This window comes from Xyrauchen texanus, chromosome 6 (genome assembly GCF_025860055.1).
Source record: "Xyrauchen texanus isolate HMW12.3.18 chromosome 6, RBS_HiC_50CHRs, whole genome shotgun sequence".
Taxonomy (NCBI): Eukaryota; Metazoa; Chordata; class Actinopteri; order Cypriniformes; family Catostomidae; genus Xyrauchen; species Xyrauchen texanus.
Window position 1 is genome coordinate 48,810,023 of NC_068281.1, and position 17,503 is coordinate 48,827,525.

Below are 17,503 nucleotides of genomic sequence, written 5' to 3' on the forward strand. Positions count from 1 at the left end.
AAAAAAGAAAACCAAAATCTCAAAGTCATGTCAACTGTCTTTTTGGTTTCCTTAGCATTGAGTGAAAGTTAACAAGTTTTAGTCCAACAGGGATTTCCGGTGCTCCGTTGTCAAGACTTGTTCAAACCAAGACAGCCTGGAACCTGGGAGTGGTGGTTAATGACCAATTTAACTTCACCGCACACATCCCATCAACAATCATTACAGCATCAGGAAAATCAGACCTTTCCTTTCTGAATATGCTGCGTAGCTCTTGGTCCAAGCTCTCGTCAATTCAAGACTGGACTACTGTATCAGTCTTTTGGCTGATCTCCTGGCTAGAACAATTAAGCTGCTGCATTTGGTCCAGAATGCAGCAGCGTGTCTGGTCTTCAATAAACCAAAGAGGGCTCACGTCACCCCACTCTCGATTCACACTGGCTACCTGTAGCTGCCCGCATTACATTTAAGGCTTTGAATCTGGCCTTCAGGACAGCCAGTGGAACAGCACCCTTGTACTTCAATTCACTTCTCACTCGCTCTCTGCAGTCAATGAATGAGCAGCGCCTCATGTGGTCCTGTCACAAAGAGGCACAAAGTACATTTCACGATCATTAACTTTCTCTGTTCCTCTGTGGTGGAATGAGATTCAAAACTCCATAAGATCTGCTGAAATCGCCTCTACATTCAAGAAGCAGCTGAAAACACATCTATTCCACAAGCACAACCAATCCACACTAATTGCAGTTGCACTTATAATTTAATAATTCATACAAATAAAAAAGTCATACCTTGTCAGAATCTTTCCTCTGTGCTAGCTTCTATACTACTTCAGTTACTCTTTGAACTTGGCAGTGCAATACTGCAGATATTGTTCTTCATTTGTAAGTCACTTTGTATAGAAGAATTTGTTAAATGACTAAATATAAATGTAAGACAAAAAAGTTCAAATACTGGATAACTTCTTATAGACAAATTTAGTAAATTATTTTATCACACTCGAGTTATGTTAACACATATTGGGCCCTATTTTAGAACTACTAGCGCTAAGCATAGTGCTATGCTTTAAGTCATAAGCACAAAGTCAATGGACATGGCCAAGACGTTTTGGTATTTTCAAGCAAGCATATGTAAAGTTTAGGAATGTGGGTTGGTGAAACGGTGCACACAAAGCACTAATAGGCTGGGTCAAGTGCAATTAAATTCTAAGGTTCTACACTGGTAATTGAACCGACTGCGTCTTTTTATATAGTCCACTCTCTTTCAAGCACCAGCAATATAAACAAGGACAGCAAATTCATAAGAAGCTGGTAGTGTAAATGGACATGTGATGAGTAGTGCATGGCCAAGCCATGATGAAGCATGGCCTGCGCTGAATCAGGTGATCAGAGCGAGATAAGCGGCAGCTGGAGATGCCGATCATTAACTCATTCCTTATTGAATGGCAGGCATTTTTCTATGACAGTGATACGCTCCTTTTAGATGCATAGAAAATGTGATCGTCAGAGACATTATTTGACGTTTCAGTATATTTTCAGAGTTTGGACATGAACTTTATTACCACCAGCTGGTGGACTCTCAAAATTTCAAATGTAGGAACTGAATTTAGACTTTGCTGTGAAAACAGATGTGGTGCTGAAATGTCCAAGCGCAATGATCTATTTATCATGAAAATAGCAAATTGCGCTTTGTGCCACTTCATTAACATATGATACAATACACTGACCGTTTGAGCGCATACAACCACAGATAGCACAAACAATCCCACCCTCGCTCACTTACTCTTTAAATTGGCACGAATATTGCATTTTTATAATTAGCGCCATCCCGAAAACAGATGTAGTGCACAGTCGTTGCGTATAGCGCTGCGCTTTCCGCACTCATGAAACCAGAGCTCCTAATGTTTAAGTTTTACGGCTGTATTTTTTAAACAGTGTGTAGTTAAAGTTTTGTGTATTGAACTCGTTTACTTAATGTGCCTTACTGAATGCTATTTTTTTCTTTAGAAATGAGGGATGAGTCGAAATAATTTTCTGTGGTAATCATCATTATGCCACAAACACTTGTCACTTATTTTAAACCCTAAACATTATTTGTAATAATAAATATATATGATTTTATATTAGGTATTTAAGCAGTCCTGGTTTGATGCCTGCTTTCACTTCATTCTCAAAAGTTTGAACAAAACTTTCATTTGCAAAATGTTCAGTCATCTTCACTGTTCATGCATTCATACTTTTGTCCCATGCTTGATATATACTGTACAACAAAGTGCTGAAAAATAGCTTTTGTTTCCTCTCATATTTTGATGTTCAGCCATCTGTTTTTTGAGTGAAAGTGAGTGAGTTTTGCTTGACCCTCTCCCATCTCCCAAACCCCCCCCCACCCCATCCCCTTACCACCCACCTTTATAACTTCACAAGCATTTTTTTTACGTCTGAGGTGTAAATGACTGGTGCTGAACTAGGGGTGGTTTGTGACAATTTAAGGTTATAAAAATATTCAGTGGTGTTTACAAACGTTTGACTTGTAGTTTAGCTATTATGAAGACTAATACAAGTTGCATATACCCAGTTGAGACAGCTGATCCAGATCACTCAAAAATTATGATCTGTGCTGCTGTGCTATTTCAATTTAAGTTAAAAAAAAAAATATCCGTCCCGTTTTATGATAAAATAAATACAACCATCTGTGATTTCTCCAATGGGCAGGTTTGGATTGGGTGGTGTTGGGGTCAGTTTAGTTAGTTACATTTACATTTATTCATTTGGCAGACGCTTTTATCCAAAGCGACTTACAAAAGAGGAAGAACATCAGCGAATCATCTTAGGGAGACAGTGGTACAAAAAAGTGCCATATTACAAAGTTTCACTATCATCAGAATAGTATACAAGTTAATGGTTAAGTTAACATACAGTTGGGGTAACTAATAGTCTTTGTTTTTTGCTATGTTAATTGAGGAACCATTGCTACACTACAAATGTAAGTGAAATGTGTTGAACCTACAGTATATGAACTAAAGTATAAGAATGGAGCAGTGGAGACGGTTACCTCAACCTGCTTGTATGAGACTCTTTCAGAATGAAATGGCAAAAACAAACATACAATTTTATTGCTTCATATCACTGGAACATACCACCCTGCAGTTCTAAAGAACTTGAAATGACATTGTGCATGTGTAATATGAATATGTGTCCTCAATATACGTGTTATTTACCTGTGAGGTGACACCGGTGAATCTTGTGTTGAGAGAGAGCGCTCAATGATTCAAACACCTGCACTTCCGCCTCCTTTTCTTCCTCCTCAGGAGAGATCTGAGAGAGCCTCAGATGGCCATCTTCTTCATCCTTTGATTCTGTCTCAGGAGCAGCATCTGGATCAAAGAACCAAGCAGGAGGAAAAATGGTCATTGAAGGTGTTGCTTTAGTGACAAGACATGACCACTAGTCTAATACTGAGCTCACATCAGGGTGGATTTACTGTAATTAAGAGATGACAACTTCTGGATAACGAGACTTTACTTGGAGGGGTATACATCGACTGACTCTGAAATTATTTGTGATGATAGCAAAGCTCATAATGCCAAAACAGATCCATGTGAACCTTTGTTGTTGATGACAATAAAATATTTCATCACTACACTAATTCACCATGTTCTTGCAAAATGTTGAAGAACAAAACAATGCTCCAGGTAACACTGGATAAATAGCATATCAAACAGAAATATTTTAAAATAGAAAACTCCCTTAAACTGTTAAGCCCATTGCCATTTTAGTTCTTTTTAAATTATGTCAAAACTGGCATGTCAGAGATTCCAATTCCTGAAACATTGGGTGAACAATTGTCTTCGGGGGTGGCTGACGTACATGGTCCATTAATAAACCAAAGTTGGTTTATTAACATAAATATGTAGCTGCATTTCATGTATACATTGGATATACAAGTTATTTTTGATCATCAACGCTTCTAGAACATTTCGAATTAAAAAACAATTTTTTACTTCAAGATGAATGGAAAATCAAACTAAAATTAACATAGAAATCATCCAGTCCTGACAACCACTATCATGTTTATGCTAATTAACCTTTTGCCACCCGTATCACTGTCCCACTGTAATGATCATTCACATCAGGCGTGCATTATTGTAAATACTACTAATATACAAACTATTTTAGAAAATGTACTTTTAATAGTATTTAAGAGCTCCTTGAATTGTAATAGGCTGCTACTACTACTGAAATGAAAATGTTTAATTAAAACTATAAATGAGCATGAGCTGTGACATTAATAGTATAAGATGAATACTATTAACATCACTGTACTATTAGTGACCCTATTAATGTAAAAAATATGGTCACTGGAAAAAATGTAGTACTGCAACGTAATGAAATATTTGTGATCAAATTATTTCATTAGAAAACATGGTAGTTTTTGAATGGCCATCAGTGGGGAAACAAGCAGCAGAAGGTGTCATTCCAGCATCTACTATCAGGGGCTAACAGGGATCTGCTAACCAGCCAGTTCCTTCCCCCCTGAAAAAACCTAGAGTCTATCCTCCTGAGATCCAGGGATGTGGCACCTATCCAAAGGAAAGTTGAGATCATTGTCTTAAGAGCACAACTGTAGCAAGGAAAACTTACAGTTCAATGATGTCAAAATTCTTTAAGCTGAATGGCATCTATGGTAATATTATTCTATTTGTTTACCTGTCTCAACATATCCTGAGGTTAACAGAGCCCATTACATCCAGCTCCGGTCCTGCTTGATGTCCGAATACCAATGCTCCATGTCACTGAGTGATGATGACTAACTGTATTCTGTGCCAGCCAGACATCACCTCAGCCTACTGCGATGGACTTCAGAGGATGAAGTGATGCCAACTCTATCCGTAAGACATGGGATACTTCATGTGCCACTGCCTGAACCATGGACTTATGATGGACCTCACCAAAATGACCTGCTGAACTATGATGCACCTCACTCTGCCTGCATCACCTTTTGAATGATGGACAACACTCTTAAAATGGAATTCATAGACTATCAATTAATATGATTTTACATCAAGTTTTACAGAAGTTTCTTGGAGTATGCTCCTTCGGGATTTGAACGTTGTACATTTCTCACTCATTTGTGACTTTTACACCAGAGTTAGAATAAGCAGTCATTTGATAGTAATAATATTTTATATTATATACACTGATGGTCCATCAAAGGAGGCAAGGAGTCACCACAGAAATGTATTCAAAATAAACATCACTAAAGTGATGAAATTAACAATTGTTTTATAATGTACCTACAATACTAATGTGCATAACTCAGATGCATATCATGTAAAAATGTGCATTTTATTAAATAATATGTAAATAAACAATGTTTAGTTAGACCAGACAGTTTTTAATCATTACATAAATGCTGGAGGAGGCTGCCAGCATAGAGGCACCTCTCATTAGTAAACTGACCAATCAAAACAACATGCAATGCCATTTGCTTCTGCCGTAAATGTGGTATTATAAAATCTGAGGTTGTTACCAATCCTACTAACCACCAGAGAGAGCCCTCTCCTGAATACTGATCTTCACCAATTTCTTCACTGCTCGTTTCCTGTTTACCACATGTACAGTATATATATATATATATATATATATATATATATATATATATATAGCCATGCAGTTCCATTGTTCATTGCAAAGTATTGCCAATTTACCCTGCTTTACAGAGCATTTTTCCATTGCCATTGTTTTTTGATTCATGTTATGACCACTGCCTGTTTTTCTGGTTTTTGATTACCCTTTGTTTTGTTTGCCTGGTTGGACTCTCAATTTGGTTTATTGGATTCATCTCTCAGCCTGCTGTTTTGGATTTTTTGCTTGTGTCTCTTTTAATAAACTTCCTGCACATGGATCATAACACCATCTCCATGGCCAGTTCGTTACAGAATACTTTGCCTACCATGGATCAGCAGAAGTCTCACAGCTCCAGGGTGCATTTGCACACCAGTGCAAGGTTTTAAAAGGTTATCAAGACCAGCTGAACAACCTATGAGCCGCTAACAAATATCTGACTCGCTAAATTCTCTCACTGCCAGCTCCCCATGCTAAACCGGTAAGCATTGCTCTTCCTGTCAAGTTTGAGGGTTATGCTGAGAAATGCTGGGGTTTTTTGTGACAGTGTAAAGTCTATTTCTCTAACCAACCTGAATCATTTTATCAAGATGCCAAGAAATGTACCTTTATGATGTCTCTGCTTACCGGTAAAGCACTCGATTGGTCCGCCGCTGGGACAAAGATCCTAAAATCTAGACCTCGTATGACTACTTTGTTCAACAGATCCACAAAGTCTTCGAGTATCCAGTGGGTGGTCAAGATACTGTATCTCTGTTCAGCTGCTTAATTTGCACAAGGGCCATCGATCTGAAGCAGACTACGCAATTCTGTTCAGGACCCTAGCGGCTCAAAATCGGTGGAACGATGTCGCTCTGAAAACTGTTTTCCGCAAGGGGCTTCACCAAGAACTCAAGGCGGAACAGACATACAAGTGTGAGGGTTCTACTCTGTCAGAATTAATTACAATGGCTATCAAGATGGCTAACCTGCTTCATTATTCTCCACGGCCCCAGGTTCACACCGCTTCTAGCCTACAGTCTTAGTACAGGCACAAGCATCAACTCAATCACCCGAACCTAAGCAAATTGTTTACGCCCGTGTTTCTATGGAGGAACACCAACGTTGATGTAATGAAAAACTTTGCTATTATTGTGGTGAACCAGGTCATCTCAATGCTGCATGCCCACACAAGAAATCAAGTTCCCATAAATCAAAGCTGAAAGGGAGTACCACAAACTTTGTATCATCTATCCTTCACAGTTTTTTGTTGCCTGTAGATATCCCCATTGGTGATCATATAAAATATTTTACAGCTTCAGTGGATTCTGGGGCTGCTGTGAATCTCATAATTCAAGAGATCATACAAGAACTCTGTATACCCACCATTCAGTGCATTCCAACAATTAGTATCACCACAGTTGGCAACGCTCCAATTGGTACTGGTATAACCCACCAGAATGTTAACATAACCATCAAGATTGGACCATATCATGTGGAGAACATTTCACAATATGTCATAATCTCACCCAATCACACTCTTATCCTGGGTCATCCTTGGCTGGCCATCCACAACCCTTCTATATCTTGGAACCAGGGTGAGCTCACGCAATGGTCAAATTTCTGTCATGATCATTGTCTCCATTCCTTTTCTTACCACCAGCATTGAAAGCCCTGAATTCTAAACAGTAACCGAGGGGTATGCGGAATTCAAAAGTTTTTAGAAAAGTCAAAGCTACTCAACTTCCTCCTCACCGTCCATAGGACTGTGCCATTGAACGTCTGTCTAATACAGCTCCACCGAGAAGCAAAGCTTATCCTTTGTCACTCACAGAGACCCTAGCTATGGAAACTTGCAGTTGCAAGTTTTTTCTTCGTGAAGAAAAAGGATGGAGGTCTACATCCATGTATCGAGGTCTGAAGTCTGTCACCTTGAAATACCGTTACCCACTGACACTTATCCCCTCAGCCCTTGAACAAATCTGTAAGGCTAAGATTTATACTAAGCTTGATCTCTAAGAAGTGCATATAACCTCATCAGAATCAGAGAAGATGAGTGGAAAACTGCATTCATCACCACCAGGGGTCATTATGAATATCTGGTCATGCCGTATGGACATGCTAACGCCCCCTCTGTTTTCCATTCTTTTGTCAATGAGATTTTCAGAGACTTAATGTGTTGGGCCTACATTGATGACAACCTCATCTACTCCCAAAACAAGGAACAACATATCCAGCATGTCAGGACCATCCTATCACATCTCCAGGAACACCAGCTATTTGTCAAGGCAGAAAAATATGAGTTTCATATCTCCCATTCCATGTTCCGAGGTTACATCAGCCACCAAGGTGTAGAAATGGATGTCTCTAGCATCACAACAGTTACTGAATGGCCTCGAACTTTCACATTCAAAAGAACTACAGCGGTTTCTGGGCTTTGGCAATTTCTACCGCTGCTTCATCAGAAACTACAGTATCATTAGAGCACCACTCACATCATTGCTCTAGGGAAAACCCAACAAGTTGACATGTAACGATGCCGCATACCAAGCCTTTGTCTCCCTCAAATCAAGCTTCATGACCGCTCCTCCTATACTGAAAGACCCTGACCCCAATCTTCCTTTCATCGTTGAAGTAGATGTCTCTGATTGTGACAGGACCACTCCAATCCGACAATGTCATGAAACCTCAGGCAAGTTTTACCCTCCAGAGATTTTAATTCTGCTTAACGAAACTATGATGTCGGGAACAAGGAATTATTTTCCATGAAGGCAGCACTTGAAGAGTGGCATCACTGTTTAGAGGGGCAGTCCACCCGTTCCAAGTTAACACTGATCACAAGGACCTTGAATACATCAAGGCAGCCAAGAGACCACGTCAAGCCCATTGGTCATTGTTCTTCACCAGGTTCAAGTTTACTGTCACTTACCGCCATGGCAGCAAGAATAGCAAAGCAGATGCACTTTGAAGAAGGCATGATCCACGCCACATCCAACCTCATCCTGGATCAATCTTACCATCATCTGTCATCACTGCACCGATTAGGTGGGATATCATGGAAGAAATACAATGAGCACATCAGCACGAACTGTCACCACCTGACTGCCCCCCAACCAAGTACTTTGTACCACAAGCTCTACGTCTGTGAACTATCCAATGGGTCCACACTTCATTGAGCACAGGACACCCTGGCATCCAAAGAACAATCACTCTGGTGTGTAATTCCTTCTGGTGCCCATCTGTATTTTGTGATGTTACTAATTATTTGAAGTCTTGTCAAGTGTGTGCAAAATGTAAGACCCCCAGGTAACTGCCTATGGAATTACTCCCACCACTGCCAATACCCCCAAGGATCATGATCCCACCTGTCCATCGATTTTGTCACCGACATGCCAAAATCCAACAGATGCACCACCATACTGTTAATTGTCGACTGATTTTCAAATCATGTAGTCCCTCTCAAGGCTTTACCCACGGCTATGGAAACTACTAATGCTCTATTCCACAAAGTATTCAGAGTCTATGGATTACTAGAAGACATCGTGTCCAATCAAGGTTCTCAGTTTGGCAGGCGTTCTGTAAGCAACTGGACATCAATGTGAGTCTCACCTCAGGCTATCACCCCCAAACCAACAGACAGGCGGAACGATTAAACCATGAGATTAGCAGATATCTTCAGAGCTACTGTAGCTGAGAACAGGAGAAGTGGAGCAACTTCTTTCCCTGGGCCGAATACGCACAGAATTCCCTCAATCCTACCTCTACGGTGCTAACCCCCTTCCGATGTGCCCTTGGTCAGGAGAACCATCTACAGTGCCAGCGGAGGAAAATTAGATTAGGCGAAGTGAGAGGGTGTGGGACAGCACACATGTTCGGCTACAGCAAGCAGTCTGAGCGCAATGCTTTCAGGCTGACTGGCGGAGGCACCCTCACCCCAACTATCAGCCTGGGCAGAGGGTCTGGTTATCCACAAGGGATCTCAAGCTGCGGTTACCCTGCTACCCTGTGGGTCCATTCAGACTTATCTGTCAAATAAACCCAGATACTTACTGATTACAGCTTCCTGCTAACTACAGCATCTCCCTTTCATTCCATGTGTCCAGCTGAAACCGGTCAACCTGGCGTCTGGCCCTGGAATCACAAATCTCAAGCCTCCGCCTGATGGAGCACCAGCGTTTATCGTCCAAGAGATCATGGACTCAAGGTGACGAGGGAACCAGATGCAATATTTGGTGGGTAGCCACCAAGCACATACTGGACCCTTCCCTGATCCAAGAGTTCACCAAGCCCATCCTAATCGGCCAGCACCATGACCAAAGGGGAATCTCAGCAGAAGAACACCAGGAGTTGTTTGTAGTGGGGGGGTTGTCTAACATCTAAGGTTGTTACCCATCCTACCAAATACCAGAGGGAGCCCTCTCCCGAATACTGATCTTTACCCATTTCTTGGGTCCATTCAGAATTATCTGTCAAATAAACCCAGTTACTTACTGATTAGAGCTTCCTGCTTGCAAACATGCCTACCTTGTTTTATATTTCAAATGATAGTATTTATTTTATATATATATATATATATATATATATATATATATATATATATTCCCACTACTTAATATATCCTTAATAATCCTCGTGGTGGCACGATTACTTGCCACAATCCGAGTGGCGGAGGACAAGTCTCAGTTGCCTCCACTTCTGAGACAGTCAATCCATGCATCTTATCACATGGCTCATTGTGCATGACACTGCGGAGACTCACAGCATGTGGAGGCTCATGCTGTTCTCCGCGATCTACGCACAATTTACTATGCGCCCCATTGAGAGCGAAAACAAGTAATCACCACCACGAGGAGACCTGGCTGGAGTCACTCAGCACACCCTGAATTCGAACTCGCAACTTCAGGGATGTAGTCAGTGTTAATACTCACTGAGCTACACACGCCCCCTGGTCATTAAATACATTTTCTCCATACATCACAATGCATCAAATTTGTGTTTTGCACCAGCTGAAAAAAAAATTAATTAAAAAGGAATAATGAACAAAGTTCTCATCCAAAGGAAACACTAAACACCATAATGGTGACTTTAAATGAAACACTATGATCCTACAACGCAGTGCGATACTGTAATTGTTTTTTTTTTTTACTGTAATTTATTGTGTTATAACAGAAATTGAACTAGCCTGCATTGATTTGACAGTAAAATTCTGAATACAGTATTTTATTGTATGAAATTACAGGTAGCCTAAATCTTGTAAATTCCTGGCAATATTTTACAGTGTGTGTTTTAATGTATTAGTGTATTGATTCGATATGATTCAGCAGACCATGCGTGAACTCGTCATTTAGTCATTCAAATTCATCTTGAACCAATTCAAACTCATTTGAACAATTTCTTGTAAAGAACCAACTCAAAAGAATGATTCAGTTGTGAATAGGATATCTTTAGTTTTGATTATAAACTGCCAACAGTAAACACCTGGTACACGGCATGATGTTGCGTTATAGCTTTTGTCAACATCACTCCACAATCTAATCAATAAAATAGCTTTGCTAATGAGCAGCTTATTGATGTAAATACTAGCAAAGCTCCCACCTCTCTACAGAGAAATATAGTAGATTTGTTGTGAAGCTACTGCCCATCACTGTCACGTCTAGATATGTTTTTGCTCATGTTTTGTGTTCATGTCATGTGGTTCCCCGGTCACGTGATCATCCTGTTTCCCTCCATGTCCATGTGTCTTGTTTTCACTGGATTATTGTCTTGTTACTCATTATCAGTTCTAGTTTGTCACTGGTTTAAGTTTACTAGTCTTGTTATCTTGTTTATAGTTCTGTCTGTTCATTGGTTGTCTTGTTACCCATGTCTGTGTATTTAAGCCCTCATGTTTGCCATTGTCTCTTGTCAGGTATTGTGTATTTAACTTTGTTGTAGCCAAGCCAAGCCAAGCCAAGCCTAGTTCATGTAATGTCATGTCAAGTTCATGTTTAGTTTTTGGATTTCACATTTGTTATCATCACATTTTGTTACCATCATCTTTTAAATGTCCTCAAATGTAATTATTTATTAATTCTGGCACTGGATAGGTACAAAGATCAAATTCCCATTTTCACAAAAAACACATACCCAAACTAAAGGCAAGTCAAAAATCTTCTAGACAGGTGGGAAATGCAAGCACTCACATAAACACTCAAAAATGTGCTAATTTAGATCTGCCTTGGTAACACAAAATTAATAAGAGGACTTAACAGTTAATTTACACATAACTTTTATAAATACTGAGGCCATGCCGCAACATTTTTCAAATCAATAGTGCTATTTTTATTTTCTAATAGGTGTACAGAGATTCTCTGTAAGCACCTAGAGTGCTTCCCTAAAGGAACACGCAAGCCAGACAGTCTGACTCAGATGAGCAACGAGTCAGAACATTAATTTCAGCCGGAATTGGATTTTCATTTATTACTTTTATTATTATATTTTTCTTTTTAAACAAATAAGAGTAGTTTGCCCACCTCTTCAGTCACCACTACACCACCAAACTGTCCATTATTTTATTTTAAGATATATTTTTTTCAGTCTAGCGTCTGCGAAGCAGGTTTGAACTTTAACAAAGAGAATTCTCTAGAGATGCTGCCATTGATGAGCACTGCAGTGAGACAGATCAATACTAGAGAAGGATTGGAGCTTTCTGCTGGAAATCACATGAGCATTTCACACAACAGTGCAGCTCATCACTGCAGACAGTCAATGGATATTACTGAGCTCAATGAGAGATAATAATCTTCTTAAACTCAGTTACAGCTTGTCATAATGCCTCGTTCTGAAACCTTCCACTGTTTGCAGATAAATTCTATGCAAAAAGACAAAGGTGTGCAGATCTCTAAAGAACAACTTTGTCACGTCATGTGCTGTTCTGCAGTTTAAGCAACTAACAAACTTCTTTTTTCATTATAATTTTTTATCATGTTATCACTTTCATTGTATGCAAAAATATCCTGTTGTGCTCCACGGAAGAAAGAAAGCATACAGGGTGAGTAAATGATAACACAATTTTTTGGGTGAATTATCAGTATAAGTAATTTAAATGAAAATGTGACATGACGGGAATCTTTTCTGTGAAATGTATAAATATACATACATATTCAGAGGATTTTCCTGTGAAATCTGATGTACGATATTATTGTAAAAACCATGTTGCTTTTTCATTACAGTAAATGCAATGAATAAGTGATTTCTTTCTTCTCTCATTCCTCCAGCCATGTATTAAGCATATTGATCTTCTCATCTGTCCTCACACACACATATTCAATTCTAATATAATCACTCATATCCTTTTCCACTTAACAGCACAAAGCAGAACAGTGCAACATGAAGTTAAGCAAGCAGAAGAGCAAAGATGAAAAAGATTCTTGCTCGAACCACCAGTTCCTGCCAGAAGACAGCAGGAGATTACCCCACAAGTAAATTAGAACCCAATTTAAAAACTACATTTCCAAATAAAGAAATTACGAACCATTAAATAAACTCAGAACAATACATCGGGACTTCAGAAGGTGAAGAAGAAATCTGAAAAAGCAGACAGAAATGAGAATGTTACAAATAAATAACCCTGTGATATGTTTGTGCAAATAGACTCTCCTTGCAAAAGGGTAAGCATTGTTTGTACCATACCTTTGCAAAAGGGTAAACAATGCTTTTTCTCCCTTTAAGATTAGAGCACTCAATTGTACACAACTGAATCAGATGAATGCTTTGTAATGAAGTGTGATTCCCTGTCAATTGGAGCTAGCCAAAATAACAACAGAACCGCGTGAACATAAACAAGATTGAATTAGGATGAATTCATTGAGTAACTTGACACTGTGAAATGTAGTTTTTTTTTTCTTTGGAGATTGCTGAATAAAGTGCAAGTCCATAGAGGCTTCAGACACAAAAGGATTTAAATTCAATAAACAGACTGTTAACCTGACTGTTCTGATTTATGATTTTCTTTGTCATTTAGGTGTAAAAGATCTGCACCGTGTTGGACAGCAGTGTCAAAGTTAGTGTGGACAGATAGATTGCTTGTCTCTGGGATTTTATTGTGTCGCTTTAAGACTGTGTTAGACTGCTAACGGCAGTCAGATAATACGAACTACAAATGCAACACAAGATTAAACCAACAGCATTCCTTTAGAGAGAGAGATTAAGATTAAGACTGCTGCTGACTGGAAATTGCACTCACAATTACAAGTAAGAAACTCATTATCTCCACTAGCCAAAAGAGCACATGTTTGAGAGAATGTGAGCATGTCATGCTGGAAAAAAATTATTCTTTTTCAGATTCAGATTCTGAAATAAACTTCTTAAAAAAACAGTATGATTGAAAATTCTTTTTTTTTTATTTAGCTTAAATACATCTTTTTTTTCTGGTCTTTTGAGCCTTGTTTTCTGAAATCCAAAAGACAACTTTTAAACTTGAAATGTTTTAACAGTTCAACTATTCTCCTCGAAATATATATTTTCACAAATACACTAAAGATTTTGGAGAGCAGCATTAGTCTTATGATAAATGTTGTGCCCCTGTAGTGTTGACAGCTGACAAGGCCCTACGGTTCAAGTACCATCATCCATATGAGCTTTAAAATAAACACACATGAGAACTGACCTTTACATGAGACAAATTAAACATCAGATCCTCTGGACTAACTCATGACCTGATTACTGCTCACCTCCTCAGAGCCACACTGAACACCACATCGCATATCAGGTGACATTCATCTACTGAAACACCACAGCTCACATACACAGACCTGAAATTCAGTGAGGGTATTGCACTCATATGCAGTCTCCTTAAAATCGGTTTTGGATAAGAACAGACCAAAATCAAACTCATTTTTCATTATAAATCATGACATCTGCAATCTCCTTGGTGCGTCCATAATCAAGAAGCTTGATTACACTTCCTCGCACATAAAACATGCACAATCGAATGTTCTGTGCATGCATCAATTGCGAGGAAGTGTAATCGAGCTTCTCTCATGAACGCGCCAAGGATACTCCAGATGTCAAGATTTATAGTGAACAAGGAGTTACATTGTGGTCTGTTCTCACAAAAATGATTGCATCACTCCTGAATACATGGTATAAACCACTCAAATCAAATGGATTAACTTTATACTGCCTTTATGTCCATTTTGGAGCTTGAAAGCTTTGGACATTTCTGTGTGTGTTTTGTTTTGTATTCCCTCAAGTATTTTAGTTTTTATTTTGTCATCCTATATCAAAGGTGTTCCAGGATCCATGTCAGCACTGTAGATTTTGGTTGTCTCCCTTATTTGACACACCCAGTGCAGGTCATGGCATACTCCACTAATCAGCAAATGAGTTAATTCAGAATATTAAAATATTATTTATTATTATTATTTATCGACTTCTTTTAAAAGTTCCCCATATTCACACTTTGCTTCTGCCTTATTTCCATCACATATTGACATTCATTTCCAACCCGTTCAACAGGAAATGTGCCTCCTGTATGCCAGGTGTAAAAACATAAATTAATTTTAGCTGCAGGAGGAGAACAAAGATTCCCACCTGTTCTATGAGAAAGGACTTAAGTTCTACCACTGCCATCTTCATTAGACGTCCACTATCTGCCCTCTCCTTTCCTGGCACAGAGGAGACGGGACCTCCCCACTGGGCACTGCCACTGACTGAGACTGCACAATGATGCCTTGGAAAAACAAATGCTCAATCTGGCAGAATTATGTTAAAATCGTTCAATTATTGTTTCATCTAATGGAAATAGAGTTACTTGCCATGTACAAAGTCGATGTCTTTCATATAAAGCAACAGTACAGACAGAACACTCTTTAAGTCCAGTATACGGGAGGTCAGGGCAGTAAAGTGTAATCTCATCAGCTCTCCAGTCTGACATCTAACATCAGCCTAGCTAACAAACTCTTAAATTAGCCCAGACCATCACTATAAAGTAGCCACCAACTTGTCATTTATGCTTCTATATGAGTATTCAATTTAAGTATATTCCAATGAATGTAATCAAATTTCAAGTGTCTAACCATAGATAACACTAATTACCATAATGGTGACATCAAATGAAACTAAAACGACATCAGCAACACAAAATTAAGATTATCCTCTATTAATTCTCAATAAACAACATTTGTACACAAATGAAAACTAAATATTTCCAAATTTCTTGAGAATCCTAACATGACATATGAACATATTGTTTTCCAAGAACATATGTGAATGTAAGACAGATTCAATTATTGTGGTGTCTGCTGGTTTATTATATTTTTTTCTTGTTCTTGTTGTCCCTCCCTTTTTCCTTCAGTAAACTCAGTTTGTTAACACCTGGTGTCATCAAAAATGATCAATCATCACTCTTGCTCCTTGACGCATGTGCACTGCACACTTTAAAGGTTTAGTGCAATATTCAAATATGCTTAAGTATTTTTAATAGGTTCTCCTTGTATTGATGATACATATTGCACTGACATAATTTAAACACATTAAGTTTATTTTTTACCTTTTTAAATACGTTTTATTTAAATTAAATGCCTAATTCTTAAGGTGAAATTATTTTAATTTTTTTAGTGTAGGTGTTAAGAAAAGCATTTGTAGATAAAACGTAATAATCAATAGCCACAAAATGAAGACTCTAAATAAAGTGCATTTTTAATTATAGTTAGGAATACAAATACTGGTAATAGGCACAGGGTTACGTTTTCTGAGGACCGAGACCCATAATGTTGAATCAACTTTCATTATTCGGAAAAATAAAATCTATTCAATCGTGCAATAAGGTCTCATCACCACTGCCGTCCATGCCATTATCATTTATTAAAAAAAAAAAATCTTGGTTAGAGAAATCAAGAGTTCTGTACATGCACATCTTTTCGATAAGTAACAGCCAACAACCAATCGAAGATGAAAAGAAAAAGGTAAACATAAATGTATGTTTATTCATGGTTTTTACACAGTTGTTTTAATTTTGTAATTGAATACCCTGTTTGCAGACAGGCAGTCTTCCATGGGGAAAGTAGCAGGTACATTTTGAAATGTTGGAATTGTTTTAGTTATTTTAAACTACAACATGATCACCCTCATATTGGTTACATTTACATGTACACCAGTACTCTGATTATTGCAATAATTAGAGTATAAGGAATAATTAGATTTAGATGTTTACATGATATGGGCAAACCTCTTCAATCCTGTTTAAATGCTACTTGTCAATACTCTGATTAGTCACTGAGAAATGTGACGTTTTAATGCTTTTTATAAAAATATATTGTTGAACATATGAATCTTTAAAAACAGCTTGGTATAAGTAAAATTAGTCAGTCAGTTTGTGATTTTTTTAACCATTAATTAAAAGAACCGGTTAATAAGAGGCATTTTTGACAACACTGGATGCACTGTCTCTTTTGATTCACTAAAAAGAATCGGTTCATAAGTCACTTGTTTGTGAATCGGAATACACGCTGGATGTTGTTTCCTTTCTGTTACATACTTGAAGTTGTGTCGATGTAGTGACACTAGGGGTCACTCTTGGGAGCCCCAAACACCTCTGATCTTTGAGAAAAGGCCAATGGGAATTGGCAAGAGGAATTTGCATGCCACTCCCCCGGACATACGAGTATAAAAGGAGCTGGAATGCAACCACTCAGATTTTTCTTCAGAGCCGAGCTGTTGTGTTTCAGCAAGATTAATTCCTCCGCTGATCCATTCACCTCTACAAAAGCTGTTGGATTCCCAGTGCATTACAGCGGCTTCTCTCCCTCTTGCATCGGTTGAGTGCAGAGAATGCCCCTGGGCACTTCAGCAGCCTAAAAAAGTAAAATTCCCTTCTAAAAGAGAGGCATTCACAGAGAGCATATTTTAAAGATGCCTTTCCATTTGTGTATATTTCCTGG

The 17,503-nt window shown here is 38.5% G+C and overlaps 1 protein-coding gene across 4 annotated transcripts in view; it reads right to left on the minus strand.

Annotated features, from left to right (window-relative positions):
* The window catches only part of LOC127644620 (zinc finger protein 521), a 201,369-nt gene that overhangs the window by 158,194 nt on the left and 25,672 nt on the right, over positions 1-17,503 (minus strand). For 3 of the 4 annotated variants that reach the window (XM_052127884.1, XM_052127883.1, XM_052127882.1), the window contains exon 2: positions 3,197-3,352. The exons of the other annotated variant lie outside the window; for it this stretch is intronic. Coding sequence is in view for 2 of the 3 variants with exons in the window: in XM_052127883.1 (XP_051983843.1) it covers positions 3,197-3,352 (156 nt within the window). In the remaining variant the exon portion in view is untranslated. The remainder of the gene's footprint in view (positions 1-3,196; positions 3,353-17,503) is intronic. 4 annotated transcript variants of the gene reach the window in all.